This window comes from Haliaeetus leucocephalus, unplaced genomic scaffold, assembly GCF_000737465.1.
Source record: "Haliaeetus leucocephalus isolate CR32 unplaced genomic scaffold, Haliaeetus_leucocephalus-4.0 Scaffold13, whole genome shotgun sequence".
NCBI lineage: Eukaryota > Metazoa > Chordata > Aves > Accipitriformes > Accipitridae > Haliaeetus > Haliaeetus leucocephalus.
In genome coordinates, this window is record NW_010972449.1 from 3,418,959 (window position 1) to 3,440,432 (window position 21,474).

General features: G+C 47.5%; 1 protein-coding gene across 1 annotated transcript; it reads right to left on the reverse strand.

Annotated features, from left to right (window-relative positions):
* Positions 1 to 464: 464 nt before the first annotated feature.
* Positions 465 to 20,616, reverse strand: GGT5 (gamma-glutamyltransferase 5). The gene is made up of 12 exons (XM_010575260.1): positions 20,456 to 20,616; positions 10,437 to 10,567; positions 8,723 to 8,812; positions 7,394 to 7,583; positions 6,652 to 6,809; positions 6,066 to 6,215; positions 5,516 to 5,649; positions 4,698 to 4,900; positions 4,162 to 4,253; positions 3,260 to 3,369; positions 2,023 to 2,130; positions 465 to 1,792 (listed from the first exon to the last, which is right to left on the reverse strand). Exons 1-12 carry the CDS (start codon positions 20,614 to 20,616, stop codon positions 1,646 to 1,648), a joined length of 1,674 nt encoding a protein of 557 aa, XP_010573562.1. The 3' UTR covers positions 465 to 1,645.
* Positions 20,617 to 21,474: the final 858 nt, after the last annotated feature.

Genomic DNA, 21,474 nt, shown 5'->3' on the forward strand with positions numbered 1-21,474 from the left:
GTGTGGATGGCCTTGTTTTGATTTGGTTTTTTAATAGTGTGTGCTCAAATACTTGTTTACAGAGGGATTTTATTTGTTTCTGTACTAGGAATACCATGGGCTGTGTGTGAGGTAAGAACCAATGTGTGAAGGGGAGGGGGCTCTGCTGGTGCCTTGCTCTGGTTTGGCTTCACTTTCAGAAACACACACACAATATTGTCTGTGTCCACAGGGAAGTACAGCTCATAAGCTTTCGGAAAATAGAGTTGTTGGGGATTGTGGGAACTTACCCCTGGGTATTTGAGAAGAGCTTTGGGGGTTGTTTTGGTTTTGGGGTTGGTTTTTTGGTGTGTTTGGGTTTTTTTCTTAAATGTTTGATTCTCCTGGCCACTTTGAGCAGGGCAAGGTTATGGAGTAACTACAAAAGATCTTTTGTGTCCAGATGCATGAGTTCAGGTCTCTCTTCCAGAAGTTTTCTCTCTCTGTGATAGTTCTTAAGTAGTCCTACCATTTCCTCCTTGTGATCTTAAGGGAACGCTAGAGACTAGTTGTGGTAAACAGGGAGTTGGAGCATGTCCTTAGGCTGTGGGAGAAAAGTATTCTGCTAATACCTGATTAGCGCCGCATCACTTCTCAGCAGTCCTGGTGTTTGTGGGGCCAGGCTGAGCTCGTGGCTACAAAGAAGTCTTCTGATCATGTATCCTTTGCATTTTGAAGAAAGTTATAAAGCTTTCAAAACCAAAGGCTCTTCCACTGCAATCCTCACCCGCCTTCCCAAACGACTTATCTTCTGCCTACATTGAGGAGGGAGAGCTGGCACAGATTGGGACTCCTCTCGCCACAGGGAGAGGTGCCCCCAGGGAATTAAGCTGAAGCCTGTCCATCCCAGGAGCTGGGAATTCACATCGCCCCATGGGAGGCTTATTCTCAAAGTCACCAGCGTGCAGGGTTGAAGGAAGCTTCGGTGCAGTTACTCTGAGTTTGTGGGGTCCTTTGCATCCCCAAGGCAGAGATTAGTAGGGCAGCAGTCTTGTGCTACGCTGCACTGATTTCATCTGCCACCTTTGGGAAAAGTAGGGCTTCTTTGGATGGGAAAATCAAGAGGGTGAGTGTGGAGTTTTGCTCTCTTCCCTTTCCAAACCCACCCTCTAAGCCTGCATGCTTAAGATTTTAAAACCCTGACCCTATAGACACTTCTTGTAATCCTCATAACCAAAATAGTTACTTATTTCACATTGCTGAGCCCAGTGATAATAAGCTTATTGTGGCAACAGCCTGAAAGAAACCAATTCTGCTCTTAACTGAGACTCTCCAGCAGGAATGGAAGATACAGCTGGGCTATTTCACAGTGTTCCCAGTGGGGTTTGGACCAATTTTCCTTTCCCACTTTGTATTCTTATTCTCAACACCTGATGTGCTCAAGAAATACGTTTTTCCATATATCACATAAGTAATGGAGGGCATAGCTCTAAACAAGGCTGGCTGACCTATCCTTGTATTGCCTGAGGGTGACTTGCAGTCTACCGGAATTAGATGCAACCGCAAGTTTTGCCCATACTTTAGGAGGCATCCTGATGGGAACAGGCAATATTGACGTGTCCAAGCCAAAGCATGTTCTGAATCTAGTTATCTTCTGTGGTTTTGTGAGTTGTGATGGCATTTCATGCTAATATCCAGCTGACTTCCCCAGCTTCCTTTTATCAGAGTAAGCAGAGATGCATTTTCCTTCCTTGGAAATTCCCTGCACAACATTCACTGCAAGTTCATTTAACTTTTCTTTATGTCCTCTTCTCAGCAGGCCGCTCCTAACCTCCTGTAGAGGGGAGAGAAGAGGAAATGGAGTGAATGGGGCAGGGGCCTGAGGTCTTGGTGTTGCCAGGTGTGAAAATGAAGGATGTGTATGCGGGGTCAGGTTGAGAAAGTGAGATTTAAGCAAGAAGGAGGTTAGCTAGAAGCAAAATACAGATTATTCAGGAGAGTTGCAGAAGCAATCTCCTTCTCACCAAAAGGAGAAGACAAGAAGATCCAAGCGAGGCCACTCACCTCACTGAAATGTTTCTCAAACAGGATACTGGCACCTTCAGTATGCATGATGGGAGCTGAAATGGCATGTTCCAAGTCATAGCCAAACCACAGCTTGTTTATAATCGCCTGCAATGAAACAAATTCCACACTGACTGACTGGAGATACTGAATAAGAACCTGACTCACATGCTGCCATCCTCCACACTGGTGTTAAGCCAGACCAGCTCTGCTATAAATCCTGCCTGCAGGATGGTGCAAACGTGGACTCAGTCAGACCAGAAGTCCTGCTAGCCTGGTCTCCTGTCTTCATGGTGACCAATAGCAGATGCTCAGGGCATGTATAAGAATAGAGCGAGCACACAATGATACTTCTCAGAATGCCTTCCCTGAGCCAAAGAGGTGTCCTTGAATTCAGTAGCTACTGATGGATCTTATATCTTTCTACTGAGGGTTGTTCTTTCTGTTTTCAGATCAGGTCCTAGCATGGACTCCTTCCCATGCTTCTCTCCAGTTGAAGAAAGACGAATAATAATAATTAAAAAAAAATCTTCTTTTTCCTCTTGTGGCCTTATCTGCTTTTATTTCTTGATTGCTGAACAAGATGTTTGTTAGACTTCATGCTTCAGCAAGCTCTTTTTCATTAAGGTTTGTTACTCTGTGTGTATGTGTGGTGGTGGTTTTCTGGGTTTTTTGTTCTTTCCATCATGTAGCTTATCAGTTTATTTTTGGGGTCCCAAAGTTTTGGGCAATGCCTCTCTTCCTAATAACTTCCTCAGCTTGCTATTTAATTAATCTAACTTCTTGCCTTTCAAAAAAGAATTGAGCGAGACGGCTGGCACTTGCTCTGGCCTCCAACCAGCAGCCATTAGTGACTTCTAAATTGCAAATAAAACAAAGTACTGAGGAGTTAAGACCTGAGGAGAGCTGAGTAGAAAAAGCAGGTGGGACCGATCATGGCTGGAAATGTGGAAGGGCTGAAAGAACTGGCGACTGCTGTGGGTTCTCGACCTCCTCCATTCCTGTTCCCTTCTGGCGGTAGTGCAATTCAATCACAGAGCTGAAGCTAGCCCCTGTCCTTACCACAGAAATGCTACAGGCAAGAAGGCGAGGATAGACTGAGTCTGCAGCAGGCCCTCTTCGCTGCTGCCTTCCACATAGCAGTACTAGCAGCAATAAATTTATTCCTTTTGTTCAGGACAGTGTGTGCTCCCCTTGCTCAGTGGAAGGCGTTACTGTGTGGTACCTCTTTACTCACCATAGTAGTAGCACTGATAATCTGGGTCCCGCCTGCTCCTCCGATCACCAGCATGTCTCCTGTCTTGGAGATGAGAATGGAAGGCGCCATTGCTGAAGGAGGCTTCTCTCCTAGAGCAGAGGCAGAAAGTATTATTCCTCCCATGTGGCTGTTAAGGGGGCTGGAGAGACACAAGTTTATCTACCTCACCCTTCTTGCATTCCCCATAGCAAACCAAGTTGCTGCTCATTTCTCAAGAAGCTCAAGTCTTCCAGAAAACTAGCTTCCTTGTGCTGGGAACACATGTCACAAGAAACTGGACCTTTATGGCACAGGTTAAAAAGGAAGCATCTCTTGGTGCAGGACAGGGCATCCTACAAGTATTCAGGACTTGCTGCAGCTCATTTAACCCAGCAGAGGAACCATTAGCAGCAATCCTGCCATTGCAGTACTGATGTTCTCTCTCACAGCAGACCCAAGGGAGATTGCATCAGGGATAGCTTATTTCACAGAGCAGCAACACTGCATCAACACTGCTGTGTTACAGAACTAATTGTAAGCCTATAGCATTACTGATTGTACAGCAATTATATATTTTTTCATAGATGAGCCTAAAAAGTCAGCAAGCTTCTTCCCTCCCCTCCCCATCAATGAATGATCAGCTTCATCTTTTTTTTTTTTTTTTTTTTTTTTAATCTCTGATTTCCCTGGTCAGAAGACAAAACTCCCATGTTTCCATGTAAGGGCATATGTGAGTAGACAGACACACTAGAGGGCTTTGTCCTCTGTTAGTTAAAACAAATTTGCTCTCATCCAGACCTAGGAAAGGGTCTGCAGTTTACAGACAGTCCCTGCCCACTTGTACACAGCCTGCATATCCATCTCCTGGCCCTGTGTTTTATTTTGAGGGTGAGAATGCTCACCTGGTTTAATGCTTCTGTTTGCCATGCAGAAATCAGCGAGTTCGTTATTTAAAATGATCCCAGTTTGGTTAGAATACACAAAGGAGCCAAACCTGCAGGGGGGAAAGAAGTAGCTTGTCAGTGCCCAGTGCATTCTTATTGTGGATAACATTAACTGAATGTGGCACCCTGTGGGTTATCTCTGTCTCCTCCCAGCCTGCAACTGGCCCAGCTAGGGTGTCCAAAAGGTGTTTGTGCTGCTGTGCTGGAGCCAGAGATAAGCTCCCTGTTACTAGTGCATGTGGGGATTTGCCCAACCCACAGAAACTCAGCAGAGCTCAGCAAGTTGTTACATCTTTGTGAATTACGATGTTCCTTTGGGCTGATGCTCAAAGACCTTTGCTGTCACATGAAAAAGGCATTCCACGAGTAAGGGACTGCCTAAATCAAGTGAAGCCCAAGAGGTGTGCATTTCTGGTAAACAGCCCTTGCAGGCACCCTGTGAACCTGGTACATGGCCTATATGTGACCCGATTGCCAACGCCTTGGCTACTCACGGGAAGTTGATGGTGCTGGTGGCGGACACGGCACTGCCATCTGCGGCAAGCACAGAGATGTGGCTTGTGCCCCTGCTTTTGTAGCTGTGGTTGTAGAAGGACTCCAAGAAGTTGTAATGGTCGAGTGAGTGGTCACCACGGGTATCTATTCGGCGTCTGACGAGCTCAGCAGTCCTGTCAGACAGCATGTTCCCCACAGTCTCCTGCAATCACAGCAAGGACACTGAGCTCGTGCCACCAAAGCACAGGCACGTCTGTCTTAGGGCACACAGAAGCCTGGGGAATTCAGCCCCAATAGTCAGAGCTTGGAGACCTGCACTGGCAGCATTCAGCCCCAGCCTGAACCCCAAGGCCACTGTCATCACAGAAAACGAAACAAGCTCAGTACTGTGGCACCCCAGCATTGGCATGAGAACGTGATCATCCTTTATGAGGCAAGTGAGCGCCAGCTACAGCCAAACAGAAGCTGCAGACAAAATAAATGGCCTAATCCTGCCTCTGCCTTGGCCAACTGAGCACCATTCCTCTTGACTAGCACTTTTGAGTATTTTCTTTTCTTCCATGGCTGCAAAGCAGGAGGGTGTCAGAGCGTTGCTTGGTACCGTAGCGTTGTGCTGGCAGGCAGGATAGTCTGGGCAATGGGTAGCCTGCTTGAGGGCTTAGCACGTAGGCTAAAATGAGTTCGTGAAAATGCAGGTTTTAAAAAAAAGAAAGCAGGAAATTTACTTCCCTGCTCCTTCTGTGCCAAGCAGCAGTGTAGAAGCAGCTGTCCGTGCTGTGGGTGTCTGTGGCTGCCCCTATGCACTACGCCAGCTCACCTGAGCTTTGGAGAAGGCTGGGTCACTCATATGGGGTTTTAGCATGTTGCCGAACTTCAGGGCCTCTGCAATGCGATGGTAGGTTTCTACCTTCTCCTCGGGTGTCGCCAGTGATGTTTCATGGAGTTTATACTCTACAGAACAGCATGAAATAATTTTGTTAATAGACCCAGGGCAATGTTTTTTCAAGAACTGTAAAAAAAAAAAGTTGAAAGCAACCTCCTTTCCCCATCCCAGCTCTTATCAAGTTTCCCCTATGCTTTAGCAGGATGCGGACACAGAAACAACCAAGTACTAATTTCTGCTGTGACTTCAATTCCTCTTGAAGCCTTGGGAAAGTAGTGTATCCTTTGGCCTTTGCAGCAGCTATGGTGATGCTGATCCACTGTAAGAATGAGCCAGTGCATCATCCTGCTGCATAGTATGGTCACACTGCTGCTTTGGGGCCCATTCGGGCTCACCAACTCCATTTCTGCCCATTACTTTTCTAATGCTCTAGAGCAACACTCTTTGCAAACCTCTTGCTGCCCCTTTTCCCTTAGGAATTTACCTTCCAATATCTTGAGGATGAACATGAGCACAGCACCTCCCATGGGCGGTCCAGGAGAAAACACTGTGGTGTGATTGTTCAGGGTAATGTTCAGAGCTGAGGACACCTCTGCTTTGTATGCCTGAAGGTCCTCCAGTGAGATATTGGACCCTTCAAGAGAAAACCAGATGGGTAGCTGGCATTAGCACATTAACTTCTACAAGGTGCTATGGGCTGGCTACATCAGAGCGTTGGTAAAGCTTGTAGAGAGCCATCCCTGTATACTCCAAATTTCTTCCAACAAGCACAGCAATGTTCTTCATGTGTCCTCATCTACCTCCAAACCCCAGGACATCACAAAGCCTAAGGGCGTTGGAAAGGCCAGTGCATGAGCACTGTGGGTGAATGCTGGAGCAGTAGGTGGCTCTCAGCCCTGCTTCTGGGCCTGAGTTACAAGAATTGGGGAAAGGTGGCCCCTTCCCATGCTAGGTACCACCCCAAGTGGCGAGCAAATGGCATGTGTTGGCTTTCCCCTGGTACCAACTCACTGTTAGCCAATTGCTGGGAAAAGGCCTGTCTATTAGCATTAACAACAGCTGTTACCTACCGGCCTTCCTAATGTCCTCCACCAGGGCTTTTCCTATCTGTCCCCCATAAAATGCTGTAGCTCCATTTTCCGCTACAGCTTTCAGTGTTTGCTGCAGCGCTGGCCACCTGAAGGTGTCTCCAAGCTTCAAAAAATTTTGACCGTCACATATCAGTGGGCTGTTAAAGAAGAACATCCATCAGTTTACAGCATGTGCTTATTCAGTCCCCAGGGCCAATCTCTTTTTCCTGCCCAAAGCTGATTTGGTTTATGCACATGGTATACTTCCAAGCTAGTGCTGAACTGCAGCCACGTGGAGAAAAGTTCTTCTCAGCTGATTGCTACCCATAGCACCAGGCACTCTTTCCCCAGACAAAGTTTCCTCTACGGGACCTAATGTTTTGACCCTGGCTTGGGTCAGTGGGGCTTCTCCAAACGAGCGTCTGCTGTAGGCCCCTGCTGTCAGGGGACAATTTCCACACGGATGGAGGCAGGCCACATACAGGCAGCTCCTCCTCATGAGCAGATGTGCTTAGCAGACAGTTTTGCTGTGCCAAGCCATTCTAAATTACAAAAAAAAAAAAGTTGCTGACAGAAGAAAGTTTTTTAAAAAAACTTCTGTTATTCCCTTCCTCTCTAGAGCAAGTATTTACTGAGCAGAAGCTGCAGCAGCAGCCTGCGCTCCATGTCAGCGTGTCAGAGGAAGGGTCTGAAGATGAGGGAACAGTGGTCCTCACACTGCAATTTAATTCATGGGTCTTACCACAGTCTTCTTCCTATTCTGGAGAACTGTGGGTGACGGAATATTTTGTCCATAACCGGGGAAATTAGAAGTGGCTCTGAAAGTAGCTTGATGGTTGGTTCAAATAGGGCTTTCCATGGTAAGCGGCCATATCGTTTATGGGCTTCTTCATACCCACGAACTTCTCCTGGTACACCAATCCAGAGGGAACCTGAAAAGCAAAACAGCACTGTCACACCCAGTAAGTCATTGGCCTGTTTCACCTCTCTGAAAGCGCTCCAATGGAAGTGTGGATTTGTACAGGCAGGACTAAGGCTTCTAAAAGCAGGTGGCTTGTTTTAAATTTCCTTTTTCTGTTCATATATTTCTTCCACTACCTAATAGAAGGGGTATAGAGAAGCTGGATCCAGACTCAGAGGTACATGATGAAAGCACAAGAGGCACATGTTGCAGCATGGGAGATGGCAGCTGGAGATAAGAGAAAAAGCAGCCATGCAGGGGGAGCCTGGTCAAACACTAGAACAAGAGAAGCTGTGACACACTCCATCCTTGGAGAAGTTAAAAAATGTGACAGGACAAGGCCCCGAGCAGCCTGAGCTAACTCTGGCATCACTCTGCTTTGAGCAGGAGTTGGAGCAGAGACCTCCAGATGTCCCTTCCAACCAGAGTTGTTCCTGATTCCTTTTCGGGCTCTTCCTCCAAGGATAAGAACATCTCTTCCAAGAACTAGGACACATCCCAAAAGAAAACGTGCTACGGAAGGGGAATGAATGCAGGACAAAATGTGGAGAGATCCAAGATGTGCTGCTAAAGCGAGAGTGCCTGCTGCCAAACGGGAAACAGCAAATGGACGTGGAGCCTCCTCAGATGGGGCCGAGGTAGCTCAGCTAAGGTGGAGCCCAGAAACTCAACTCCTGATGCTGTCAGGATACTTCCCCAATGTAAGGAGATGGGCAAGTCCACTAGATTGATTTCTTTTGTTTCCAGAAAGTCTGAGCAGCTATTGACGTTATTTTCCTCTGTAAGAACTGCTGGGAAATGAGTGCTTTGGGAGATCTGGTCTTGAAATGCAGACTTCCTATGAAGAGAAATTACACTGTGATTTCTCCTCATGTTCTGCTCCCCACCCCCTCACTGGTCAGGTTGCCAACGGTACTACGAATTGTTACTAGGAATTTTTACGGACCTAGTATTTTTTCTTACTTTTGCAAAAGTCAATTCAGGAAGAGCGCGATCAGTTAAATAGAACTTCAGATAAAGTCAGCAAGGTCCTCGGTTCCCCCACCCTGAGCTTTGTGCCCTACACACCAGGAGGGCGCACAGCTCTCGTGGCCCAGTCTGCGTCCTTACCAATGGGGATACCACCAGCACAGTGAGACAACAAATTCCGCGGAAACTCTCGTGGGACTGTCTCGCGGGCGTTGATCACCTCGACTGTCCCTAGAAAGGAGAAAGGGGAAACGCTTAACGTCGTCTTCCTGAAGCAGGTGAACGTCACGTTTCAGCCAGCTGTGAGCACCGCACAGCCTGCTAGCCCAGAGCCCGCCACACCGTGCTGAATTGCCCTGAAGCCTTTTGCCAAACGTGTCAAGCACACCTGCAGGGTCAGGCTGCAGTCGGCACACGCTGTCGTTGGCTCCCATGCTTTTATTTAGAGCGAACCAAGCGGTGCCTACCTAGAGGCAACGAAGGTACAGGCACAAGGCCAGGGCTTGTCTCCAGCCAGTTAAGGTGCCCCCGTGGGCTTTTGGGCCGGGAACATGGGCTGGGATGTGCTCTTTCACATCTGATTTGCAGGTTCCTGCACTTTCTCTACAGGTGGGACATCAGACCCATAACATGAGCCTCATGTTCCTTGGTGGGCCATTTTCAAGTGGTGGTGAGGTACGTCCATCATGTTTACCAGCAGAATGGTGATACTGAAAGACCCTCTATGTATCAGGAAGCTTGAAAGGAAAAAAAAAAACACAAAAACCCACTCGTATACACTTGTTTTTCAGGTCTAGCCTATTATTTTGCCTCCTTCTCTGACTTGTATTTATCTTCTATCAAAGTCTGCAGAGCCAGCTGTCCTGCAGGAGCCCACGGTGCTACCTAGTGTACCAAGCACCTGCGCCATGCGTGGCCATGTGCGGCTCTGTGCAGCAGGATAATTCAGGTGGCACAAGAGGACTGTTAATAGGAGACAAAGTTACATGTCTCTGCCAAAAGGGAAAAAAGAAAAATATAGGTGTTTTGCCAAATTATGCTATTGCGTAAGATACACCCAAGCATTTCCAGACCCGTGACTCTGTGAGACTACTTGGCAGGGTTTTTAAGACTACAATATTTTTACTGTGTTCATTGTTGATTTTACTATTTGGATCTGTAAGCTCTGGGGGCTTTTGGGAGCCAAGACAGTTAATAATAAAAAAAACAACCAACACGAAAAACATAAAAGCAAGAACACAACACTAGGGGTTCAGCCAAACACAGAAAGGCTTCCCAGTGGGTCCTGAGCATTGCTAGATTTAGATTTCTGAAGTGAAGATGCATCTCCTGGGACAGGAACTCTCACCGCCGCTTTAGGGAGTCCTACCCACACCAGCAAGGGCAGCGTGAGATGCAGCCCCCCGTGTCGGCGGGCACTGCCTGAGCTGCTGGTGCAGGATGAGCCCCTGAAGTCCCAGCCAGCAACAGCCCATATCGCTGTGCTCATTGCCAGCACACGTGCCTCACTCCACTCCCGCCTGCCTCCCTCTCACACCTTGCTGCGCTGTCAACTATGTGACTTCTTTGAAATATAATTTGGGATTGGTTTGAGGGGGAAGGAAAGGTAAAAAGTCAGCTCATTTGAAATCCAAAGCTCCTTCCCCTGCCACACACATTCTTGCTGTGAAAAGATGCTCTCCCTGTAATGGATGTTTTGGGTTAAGAGCAAAAGCATGGTTTGTGATCAAAGGATGCAGCTTTTATGTTCAGAAAAAATTGCTCTGAGAGAACATGAAGGATTCTGACTTCTCCACAGCAGCTGGGTGTCTGCAGGGAGACGGGGAACCTTGGAGAGGCCAGGGCTGGCCCATACCTGTGCTGGCGTTATAGATGGTAAATATGACCCCACCACCCAGGCCTGAACTCTGAGGGTTCATCACCGAGGTGCAGATCAAGCCAGCGATGGCAGCATCCACAGCTGTGCCTCCGCTTTTCAGGATGTCCCTGTGGTGGAAAGGGAGGAAAAAAGATAGTGTTAAAATCCAGGAATGATGGAATGGAAGAGCCACGTGAAAACGTCTCCCTGGGGCACTTGCAAGGCAGCCCTAGCTTGATGAGAGCAATTAGCAGTTGGAGAAAGCTACTGGCAGCAGTGTAGGGTGTGAGAGTAGAGAAAGGTGCCTTCCTTTGTGGAAATGAGAACGGAAAATTAGTGGGAAAGAAGGGAGAGTCTGCAGGAGGAAAGAGCAGCCAGGGGCCAGACCTGTGCAAGGCTGGTCTTCCTCTGAGGAAAGAGTGATGGGACAGAGAGAACCGCAGCTGCTCACAAAAGCTGTTGACAAAAAGGGACGGCAAGGAGCTCCCAGACGTGGAGAAGGATGCTCTCGGCAGAGGAGAGAGATTTCCACGTGCTGTGAAGCAAACAACTGATTTCTAGCTCCCCACCTACTGTTCCCAATAAAAAGGCATATGCTGGTCAACAGGACAGGGGCACTGAAGCAGGGTCGGTGTGAAGCATACTCCTGAGACTTAACACGTCAATTAGCACAAAATTCAGGCCTTACTTCATTGCTGCTATAGTGTGCCTTCCTGGGCTTATGTGATATTAGCACAAAAATCCTAGCCCGTCCTTGTATCCCCAAAGGCAAAACAAACAATCTGAAAACCAAACAGGAAAAAAAAAAAAACCCTCAACTGTTTCTACCTAGGCACAGCCACACCAAAGGATACACAAGCATTAAGGCAGCCTCATGCCATTGATAGCAATGAGTTTCTGCTAGAGAAACATGTCTCAACAAATGCTTCCCTCAAGCACAGCTGTAAAAAAACCCATTTTTGTTGCAGTGGAACTGCAGTGGGGTGGGGTTTCCTTGCACAGGCTGCCGGTAGCCAGCACTGGTATTTGCTAGGAAGGTTTCTCTGTTTGGCTTGAGATACTGCTTAGATAAGGCAAAGCCAGAAGGGAAAGTCGAATAGTTCATTAATTGGAGTGCAACTGCTCCCAGAGGATGCGACAGGAACACAGAGCGCGTACAGAGACCACTGTTTATTTTATGTCCATTGATGCGGCTGGGACCTGCTGGGGCTGGGAACAGGATGCTGCCGGCAGACACACTGATTGTGGCTTTCCTTTGTTTCTGCAAGCGCCTTTGGAACTGCTGCCTGTAAGGAAATGGCATGTGGACAAGTGGGGAGAAAAGAAATGGTAGGGAACCACTGGGCTTTCTGTTTGGGGTCTGCATGACTTTTAGCCTCCTAGCAGCAAGTGCTCCCTGGCTGTAGATCTGAAAATGGGGACCGAGGCTCCGGCTCGCCCATTCATCGCCTTGCAGCAGGGGTAAGACTCTCACCACGAATGTCCCTGGGTGTTTTTTTTTCTGAAACTGAAGCTTTTTAATCCCTAACAATAGAAGGGAACGACACAAGGGCTTCATGAGAAGCTGAGTTACCCCTGCACAAGGCCCAGACAGAATGTTAGAAAGTTGGGGAAACAGGGGAGAAGGACCACTACACTGGCCTGAGACAGCGCGCCCCAGAGCCCCTGGATTATGGGCTGTGAGGCAGCACATGTACAAAGCCTGGTGCCAGGGAAAACCATGGTTCTGAGATACTTTGCAGTGAAAAACAACTTTAAAAAAGAAACTTTGAGACTGTGTGGTATTCATTTCAATGCAATGCATTAAGGCCTTAACATGGAACATCAGACACATTTTCCCAAAGCCTGAAAAGCACCAGATTCTCACCCAAGTTCCCAGCCATATTCACAGTTGTGTAAGTAAGTGGTTGCACATCTTGCACTACCTCTTGTCCTGGGACACTCCTGCCACTCTTCTTCTGAAGCCAGTGCCATCCACCCTCACCATGTCCCCAGAAACACTTGTGCCTGGAGGAGCACTCCCTGATGAAGATCCTCATCCCTCCTTGTCTCATCTGGTGATGGTCGTCTGCCTGCTTCAAAAGATGAGCTGTTCCCCCCCCCACACTGATCTGCCCCAAGCCAGCATGCTCTGCACTGGAACTGCATTAACTTAGCATGCTCTCAAGGGTGAGCACAGTTAACCAATTTCTTAATTTATTATTTGTACGCCTAGATGGCCTGTTTCTGGATGATGCTAAGATTTTTTGGTGTTCCCAGGTATTTGTTTATAGAAGCGACATTGTGGGCTAAATACCCTTTAACTACCACAGAAGCAGTGCTATATGCACAAAGCATAGAAACCTGAGAGCTTCTTAGCATGACCTTAGCCATGCTCCCTCCCTCCAACATTCCCAGTTAGACATAGAGCTAGGATAACACAAGCCTTGTAAACTCCAGTTTGTAGCTGTACCCTTGGGTCCCACTGAGATCAGGGAGCACAAATGAGGTCTCAGTCTCAGCAGAAAAGGTGTAGCTAATTGCTAAAGAGTGCAGAAAACTTCTCCAGGGAGCTGAAACCTGGACTGTTACTGCCATTGGCAAAAGGGACACAGATTTCCTGAGAGCATCAAGGGACAAGTGGGAGGAAGACATTCACCGGCCAGCAGAGAGGACTTCAGCAGCGCTGCCAGGATGGACACATCCTGCCTGGCATGGCCAAGGCAAATCAAGTGCTTATTTATGAGCAGTATTACTCCAGCCTGCTAGTCCACCCAATAACTTACAGATGGGTCATGCCCAAGACTGACATTGTGTGTGCTTCAGGAAGGCAGGAAAGCCAGAGATAGTCTTTATTGTTCCTGCTCTGTGCCTAGCACAGTGGTGCCCCGATTCTTGGCTGTGAGTCCTTGGTGTTAGCACAATATAGAGCAAAAACGACACCAGCAGCCAACACAGGGACACCTTTTCACAGAAAAGCAAAGCATGTTTTGCTTTGTCCTTGGTCACTAGCCCTCATTAACCACATTTTGCAATGTAAACAAGATGACAAGAAAAGCAGAATTTCCAGATAATCCAAAAGTGCTCTCCATTCCTGTCTACTGTGTCTATATCGGTGGCAACTGTCACTGTCACCTCTGGTGGCAAATACCGCATCTAACAACACAGAGTCAAACCTGTTTCTTACTCAAGGGAAGGAGGGCTTACCAGTCACCTGCTGCCTTTCGGTGAGCACCACGGGATGGAGAGCTAAGGCTTCCCATCCACTAGCACAGTGTGCAGCAGCTGAGACCATCTTAGTATGGGATGGGCTGTGTGATGCTGGGCATGGTCCTTTGCCTGCTGCTTCTTTGGGGGACGGGAAGATAAGATTTCTCTCCCAAACTAGGCATTATCTTGGCTTTTCCCAGCCTGGCAGGAAGCACTCGCAGCCCCAAGTCTCACAAATACATCTTGGAGGGCTCACACACCACGCTGATGTTGTGTCCCCGGCTCTGTGGGGGTGCATGTGCCTGTCAAGTTTTTCACTTGCACCCCAGCACAGGGGGTGTCCCATAACGCAGGACAGGCACAGTGGTAGCTAAGGAAAAGCAAGCCTTAAAAATCAGGCTTTTAGCTCAAGCTCAGAAACAACTGAACCCAGCAAGGGTAAAACCAAATCCTCATCAGGGCTATTAACAAGATTTCTTTTGAGCTGCTTTGCTGTTTTACCCAGGAGGTCTGATATGTGTCCCCCATCATCAGTGCAGGGTCCAGGGCCCACAGCCATTCTACGCTATCTGCAGACTGGCCCCCCCAGTCCCGACAGCTTTCACTCCAGTCTCTCTGGAGATGGAAACACAACAAAAAAAAACACTCTCTGAGCTGGCTCTTGGTATACCACACTTGGCTCCCCATGCCTGGCTCACCCACTTTCAGCCAGAGCCCTGCCACTTCCTTGGAAGTGATGCCTGGGGAATTTAGCGCCAGTATGGCTTTTTCACTTAGCTATACTGGCAGAGTACACCCTGTCCCATTAGGGTGCTCCCTTTATAGGGATCACTGCTACAACTAGCTTAATTATAATGCAAAACCCTTTAGAGACACATGAGCTCTCAATCAAATTGTGGTATCTTACTAGATCTCTTTCTCGAGATATCTAAGTGCTACAGCTGACCAGATCTGATAACAACATGTTTTGTCCTATATCCTTCCTGCCACTCAGTTTTAGCTTCAGGGTTTGGCCATTAGTGGAGTTTCCTTCAAGTCAGGAGCAGGAGAGGATGTTAACAACCAAGTCCCGCTCCAGCAGCAGCAAAACAGATTCACCTTTCCAGGAAGGGTGAATGATGGCACTGAACTCACGCAGTCCTCACAGCAAAGATGGGCTGTGCTGGGATGCAGACCAAGTCTGCTGGTCTGCCCTGGGCTAGAAGGAGCCTTGAAGCCATTTTAAATACACTGGAAATGCTAAGGTATTAAATTTTTTTTTTTTTTTTCTGCTAAAGAAAGCTGGGGCCTGGGAGCCCACCCGTTATATAGCAGCTGCCTGCTTAAGATTTATGAAGAGCAAAAGCAACAGCTGTTTCTGTAAAAAAGGGCCAGTTGCCAAATTTAAAACTGTTAAAATACAAGAGGAAGGGAAAGCAAATCCTTTGGGATGTAAACATTGATCAGAAACGCTGTTGGGGCATCACTGAAAAGGATTTTTGCAGCAGTTTCTCTGCCTAGAACTGAGCTTCCCAGGACCGCAGACATTTTCTGACTGTTAAATTCTCACCATTCTCACTCTCCCCACCACCCTATCCCCCAGGCGGGTGTTTGTTTTAGAAAAAGCCAGTTCCCAGGGTTAATGCTAAGCTATGCTGGAGAAGTGGGATCAGAGACAGCTGCTGGGCCAGCTCAGGTCGGCTCGCCTTGCTGCAGCGAATCCCATCGTTGGGAATGAGCACTTTTCCTAAATCTCTCCCTGGCCTTACGCTGGCTCTTGCTTCTGCCATTTGGGAAACAAGCGGCTGCAGAGCAGTGGATGGCAGAGCTCAGACAGCACGTTGGTAGGGAATATAAAGCTTTTTGCTTGGTTGATGGAAAAAGCCTCTTCCATTGCCAGGAGGGAAGAAGTGGCTCAGAGTTGGAGGTGAAGGTGGGTTTGGGTACCGCTCACTGCCAGAGCAGTCACCTCCTTCTGTCTCCTCATGGCTTCTTGACATGAGGACAAATTACTGAGGTGGACTTTGATATCAAATCCACATCCTTGGGTTAAAAACTGCTCTGACTTGCCTTTTAGCCTCTGACCCCTCTTCAGCGAAGTGTTTCACTTCATTCAGGGACAAGTTTTCTTCCAGCACAGGGCCCCCGTCTGGACCGGACAGTTGCACAACATTGCTTTCAGTCCCCAAATCCCAGCAGTAAAACCACTTGCAGCAAAAGACCCAACCTTGTTCAGCACTGATGGCTAAGAGCAAGTCTAGCACAGGACCTGCCAACAAGGATGAGGACACGCTGGAGGCTTGCTGAGATTGCTCACTTTCTGCAGGGAGCCAAAGAGTTGCATAAAGATTTCAGAAAGTCCAACCTTACACAGCCCCAGAATATACAAACACCAACTCTAGAGCTGGAAAACCCAAGCCTGAAGATGACAGCTGAGCACAACTGAAGAAAAAGAGCAGCAAACAGGGGCTGCGAGTCTGTCCCCCATCTCCTGCTTGTACTAACGTATTAGAGGCACGCGGTTCCTTCATCGACCCTTCTAACACAAGGGCCTTGAGGTGTTTTCCCCAACCCACCATCCCACTTGTTAAAAGACAAGACTGGTCTTCAGGCAAGAGGTTCAGTTCAGTTATTCTCAATAAGTTCAAGTGAAAGTTCTATTAGGAGCCCACAAAGACTCTGTCTTAAACAGCAGCATCTTAAACTAACACAGCATCATGTAATGCCACAGGAATTTCATTACTACTAATGACAACTCACAGAGCATGTGGTTTGAGTTTCTTTTCTTTTTTAAAGGAAACAAGATTTTTTAATTAAAGAATAAAATTTATAAGTAGGTCAGAGATTAGGTGCCGCTTTTAGCTTCCAAGACTTTAGGCGCCAGAGCAGTGCGATTGATTTCATTCCCATCCCGCACTGGAGGTTCTCCGAGCATCCCCCACATGGGTTCCTGGGAGCTCGGGGGGGATTTGTAGGATGAAAGGGGTGGCGGCGGGGGGGCAGCCCAGGGTCCCGACAGAGAGAGGGTCTGCGGGGTCAGTGGGGGAGAGCAGGGACAAACCGGCACTGTTGAATCTCTCTGTGATGTGACTTTAGGGACTAGTTGCAATGACTCCTGCTCTCACCCATGGGGCGGGCAGGCTGACAGGTTCAATTACAACATGTGGTTTTCATTTGATTGTAGCTTTGCCGTACCCAAGCCACCGAGCCTAATTGTTTTTCCCGTGGTGCTGGAGGTCACTCTTTTCCTTTTTGTATGTTTCCACTAAAAGTATTCAGCAATTACCAAAAAGTTAGATTGAGGAAATTTGTTCTTTTATCTTATTTTACTTGTTTTAAACTCCTCTAGAAATTTGTTAGGTGGTTCTGAAATGTGCAAGTACAAAACCAGAGATGTAGTCTGCCTCCAGTTCAAACAATTCACTCTAATTTGGCCAAATTGTTTGCTTTGGGGAAAAACAAAACAAAACAAAACAAAACAAAAAACCCTGATCATTAAAAATTTTGATCATACAAATTTTTTTACTTATTTTTATATATACAAACATGCATATGTGTGTGGTCATCAGTGAATTAACCGGTTTTGGTAGATTAATTCTCCTGTGATTTCTAAGCAATAATAGCGGAAATGAGCCTGTTCCAACCCTGAGCTGCAGAGGCTAAGCACAGCTTCCTCAAAAAAACTGCATCTGGTAACAGCCACAGCTTTGGGGCATGGAAAAAACAAGGAGATTATTATCCTTAGTACTCAGTGCTCCCCAGGCTGGACCACGAGCAAGGATAGTGGCCATGTCCTGCCTCAAACAGAGGAGACGGGAGAGGAGTGAGGTGGCTGAGCTGTGGAGGCAGGATCAGGGCAGGAGAAAGCCCATAAGGTTGAGCAATTTGGGAGCGGGGATGGTGGCGTGTTGGTAGCACGAGAAGACCAGTAGTGACGGCACAGGCTCAAACACCAGCACAGGGAGATGGGTACGTGTGGGAAGGAGCAGCCACAGAGCTGGGGTGAGGCAGTCATTAGGCAGAAGAGAAAGAGCAGCAGCAGCACAGGCAGCAAAGGGGCCAGCAGGGATTCGGGAGCCGCAGTACAGGTCCCGGCTCTTGTGCCCTTGGGAATCTCACCATTCATGATTGCTCGCCTAGCTCCTCAAATCTTTACAGTATTCCAGGTCCAAACAACCAGTGTAAAAATTCGCAAACGTTTGCATAACTGCAGAAGAAGAGTGAAGACCTAAATACAGTACTTAGTAAGAAAAAGAAAAACCCAAGATTAATTATTTCTTCTTGTTTCATCTTTCCTAAGTCTCATGAACTCGGGAGTTGAATTATTTTTGAGCAGCAGAAGTCAAGAGCATTGTTGTAATCTCAGAAGCACTCAGTTGACTGGCTGGGCAGTGTCCAGGAAGGAGTTAGAGTTACGCATTGAAGGATGCTTGGCTTTGCTCTCGCTTTGTTGCTGAACTTCAGTGGCAAATGAAGTGGCACCTCACAGGTGGGGACAGCAGGGCCAAATGGCTAAGATGACTCTGAGAAATTGGATTTTATTGCTACTGCTGCGACAAAATTCCCATGTGACGCTAAAATCTTGTTCAGCAAAGATTAAGCAGGAGGCCTCTGTATGGTCCTCAGCTACTGATGCTGCCGTCAAGACCTCTGGGTCAGGCTCAAGGAAGCCCTCACCCTGCAGAGTCACACAGGAGGTCAGTGTGAGATGTACCCTGAGCAGCGGAGATTGCTCTGAAAGGCAGAGACCTTGGTCAAAGTGACCCTGATGTGGCATCCATGCAGATAATTGCCGTGTTAGACTTCCTTATTTATACCAGTGAGATATAACATCATTTTCTCACTTTGCAGATTGCTATGGGAATTAATTTAGTGGTGACTATCACGTGCTAATAGCTAAGAGCTAAAATGTGATATACAGATATAAAAGCACAGAAATGTCTGGGAGAAAATGAACAAGATCACGTGCGGTACAGAGCATGCAGTAAGCTTCCTCCAAAGAAAAGACGTTCCTTCCTTACAAGCTACCACTGTGGGCCAGTGGGGACAAAGACAAATATGACAATGACAAAGAAAGGGGCAAATGTTATACAAAGCTTCTGATCACAAGCTCTGTTGCAGAGGAACATTTTTATACAGTTTTACTTCTTCTGTTATGGTCTGTTGCAAGAACATGAGCAGATAGGTCAAGCTGGGAGAACACAGGAGGTTGGTTCATTCAAAGTACAAGGACAGCATGAAATGAGCACAAGGTTTCCAAGAACGGCTGGAGGCAAAGGACACCAGGAAAAGCAGCAGACAGCGTGTAACAGTAAGGGAGTAGAGCTAACCATCGGGCAGAGAGTGAGCAGTGCAGAGCCAAGGTGAAGGAGGGGAATAGTCTTGGCTGGGGAGATCCAGGGGGCTTGGCAGGGCTGGGGGAGAGAGAGAGGATACATTTGGAGCAGCAGGACATGACCTGCAGATGCCCCAGGCTGGGCAAAAATGTGTGATGGGAAGTTGGAGAAAGGGCAGAGTTTTGTGGGGATCATTGGCAAACTATTTGTAGGAAATTTAAGGTGGTCTGTCAGACTGGAGGGACTCCACAGACCTTGTCAGCAAGTGTGTTGGAGGCTTAGCTACAGCAATGGTTGAGGCTACAGAAGCAGGTGGAGCTTCTTGTGGAGAGAGGGAAGAAAACAGATGACAGTCCAGCAGTAACCAGCTAGCCAAAGCTTCTCAGCTGTCTACCTCACCACAGATTTTTGTGGCTCTCACTTCAGCCCCTTCCAGCTGATAAAAATTACAATAGCTGCAAAACAAGTGCTGTCATTTTCCAGCAGATTCTTTGGATAATCCCATAATGTATAGCATAAAAAAACCCCATCTCGTTCCTTGACATATGTGCAGCCACAGTACATTTTCCCCAACTACTCACAAATGCTGTGTCAGCATGTCATTTCAAGAACCCCATGTGCGACATGGCAAGCATGGTGTAAGGGCACTACGTCTGATCTCACTCCTCCAGCCACAAGGTAGAGCACACAGCTCCAGCATCCATTGCTGGAGCATCCAGCATCACATGTAGCTTGTGAAGTTCCATGCTTCTACTTTCATATATGCAAATGTTTAAGAATTGAAGTACAGTAATGGTAAAGTAATAACCTAGGAGTCAAAATGTTTGAGAGAGAAGTTGTTACACAAACTGAAGCGTTACAACCTGGGCAGCTAGAGAGTTTTTTTAAACCTCCATCTTTCCTTCCAAGCAATGTAAGTATGTCTTTTGTACTTATACTATCTTAGCTGAATTTCGATTAAATCTGCTCTCTGCTTTCCAATACAGAGTGTCTTCCTCGATAGCAGACACACTTGCTGCAGGCTTCAGTCCAGAAACACACACCCTAAAGGCTGGGATGCCCAGTCCCCCTTACCCACTCAGCCAGCCTGCCTTCCTTGCCTCTGCGGAAGCCCAGCTGCGGCTCTCTGCTAGCTCCTCTCACTTCTTCCTTAATTCATTTCTAAGCCGCTTACCACCATGAAATAAACAATTAGTTTCCCGCTTCCCTACTTAAAAACAACCTTGTATTTGTACACTATAAATATTTGTACCTTCCAAAAGGCCAATTTGCTGCAATTTTTATGTGACATTGGATAAGGAAAATAAGCATCAACCGCAGAGGCAGGGCTCCATCTGCTCTCTGAGCTGCTCCGCTACCGAGGGAGAGCACCCAGGGAGCAGCATTGCTGCTCAGCCCCAGAACCGGGGACGGGGCAGAAACCCAGCTCGCTCCCGTAGTGAGGACGCGTCCTGTCCGTCAGTCTGAGTCCCCGACATAGAACCCGAAAAACCGCGAGGTCCGTGCACATACCGGCCGATGACAGAGCAGGTCTCGGTGTCAGCAGCCACGGCACCGTGCAGGTAGCGCTGAGGACCGCACTTGGGTTGAGTCAGGATGACCACGAGGGCCACGACCACGGCCAGCACCCCCAGGGTCAGCAGCACCAAGCAGCAGATCTTCCCCGTAGACATGGCTAGTCCTACGCCCTTGGAGGCAGCCGGGAGGCTTTTCCTCCTTTCGCGAAGGCGCCTGCTTTGCTCAGGGTGGAAGGAGAGGATCCCGGCAGTTTCGGGAGGGAGGTCTCGCTCAAGTGGGCTCAGCCCTCTTTTTAAGATTACAAACTGCTACAAAGGAAATGGTCTACTCTTTCTTTCCTGCTGCCATGTGTGAGAGGCTTTTCACTCTTTTATAAAGTAAACTTTTTCTGGCATAGCCACCATATGCCCTTTTTTTTTTTTTTTAAAGTCTCTGGTGAAAACATTTAACGCATTCACTGCTGGAGCACTTCAAAGTGAAATCTCTACACTGCTTATTGTCTTCACATTCTTGCCACACAGAGCAAGTTACAAAACAAAGGCAGCCTACGTGGTGAATCACTGCGAAAATTACAACATCAATCCTACTTTGCAAACTTGGGGTATTCTCTTTCCGTAAGACTGCTCAGAAAAGTAAAAGCTAAATACAAAACACAAAGCTGCAACCTTCATATTTACTCTTACTTTACCTTACAGTTTATTACAATCCTGCTTCTTTACTTTTTTCATCATTAAATGTTGCCAGTGTCCACACAATACACCTTCTGTAAAAAAGCATAACAGAATACCTTGAATAAAGCAGCGCACTTCTGCAAAACATCAGAGCTAAAAGCTCTGGAGTCCAGCCCATATTGATCAGCAACCATGGCACCCATGAAGTGAACAGCTACTGAGTAAGACCAGACCTGATTCCTAACAGAGCAGCCATCAGCAGCACAAATTGCTACACAGTGCAACTGGCCCCAGCTAGCTCTTTAAAAGCCTCTTAATTATACAGTTCTCATTGCACTTAAA